The sequence below is a fragment of the Abrus precatorius genome, unplaced genomic scaffold (assembly GCF_003935025.1).
Source record: "Abrus precatorius isolate BTA unplaced genomic scaffold, Abrus_2018 Scaffold4, whole genome shotgun sequence".
Lineage (NCBI taxonomy): Eukaryota > Viridiplantae > Streptophyta > Magnoliopsida > Fabales > Fabaceae > Abrus > Abrus precatorius.
Window position 1 is genome coordinate 5,769,736 of NW_020874384.1, and position 1,179 is coordinate 5,770,914.

Sequence of the window (1,179 nt, forward strand, 5' to 3'; positions counted from 1 at the left end):
CTAATTATGCATAGCAACGTCAGTAAAATGTTGGTCTAACCAACAAAGCTTCAAGCTGCTCCCCACAAAAACCTCTGGTGGTGGCCTAATACCTAAACTGTCCTCAACTATCTGCGGCCAATTACCGCTAGTCGCTGCAAATACTGAAAGTCCATCAACCCGAAGACCTATCTGTATGGCTATATCTTGAAGCGTTATGATGCACTCTCCTAGTGGCATATGAAACGTGTGTGTCTCAGGCCTCCATCTCTCAACCAATGGGGTGATCAAATGTCTATCCAATGGAAAGTTGGCAAGTTGCGCCACTCCAGCAAAGTCATCCATCTCTAAATGTGGTAAAATCTCTGCGGAAACACCGTCTAGGCCAGCTGGTATAAACTGACACTTCTTAACCTTCATCACTAGATGCTCTCGACCATCCCAAATGTGTTCAGACACATGTATACTTTGAAAATGCAATAATGATGGATTCTTTGGGCTTGGATTAATCACTAGACCTTGCGAAGAAGATGAAACCATATGATAATTTAAAATAAAATATTAGTATTATTAACATATTATTAACAATAACAATAAATTGGTTTGACCCATCTTTCAATTATTTAAATGCGCATCACTAAATTTAAAAATAATAAGGCTAAATATGGATACATAATAAGGCTAAATATGCATAATGGTATGGAACAAACAAAAATTAATATTACGATTACATATTAATATCTAATATTATTTTATTTACATTATTTTGTTATATATGTATATACATAACTGATATTTTATTTTATAATATAATTACACTTTTGTTTTAAAATTTATAATGATATAACCGTATTATTCCTACGACAATTTATATATTAGAGTTATAGTTTATCAAAGTTACAGTAGTTTAATATTTATGTATAGCAACATATTTATTAACTTACATAAATATATTTTAACAACTTTTTTATTAATTGTTACCGTTTAATATATCTAACTTAACCATATTCTTACTTCAATATAATTTCTTTTTAATGTGATAACATAAATTAATTTCCTAACCAGAGTTAATATTAATCTAAAAAACTATAACATTTTATAAATTATTTAAACTATATTTTTTATTATTACATAGGTCAACTTGTTAATTTTTGCAATAATATGTATAATTATAATTTTATGTAATTAAACTTTTTAACA

General features: G+C 28.7%; 1 protein-coding gene across 1 annotated transcript; it reads right to left on the minus strand.

Moving 5' to 3' along the window:
• LOC113866047 (serine/threonine-protein phosphatase 7 long form homolog) lies at positions 1–519 on the minus strand. The gene has a single exon (XM_027500937.1). The coding sequence runs from the start codon at positions 517–519 to the stop codon at positions 1–3; it is 519 nt and encodes a 172-aa protein (XP_027356738.1).
• Positions 520–1,179: the final 660 nt, after the last annotated feature.

Excerpts from the sequence above, each read along its gene's own strand:
- LOC113866047 (XM_027500937.1), bottom strand. The coding sequence starts at position 519 with ATGGTTTCATCTTCTTCGCAAGGTCTAGTGATTAATCCAAGCCCAAAG.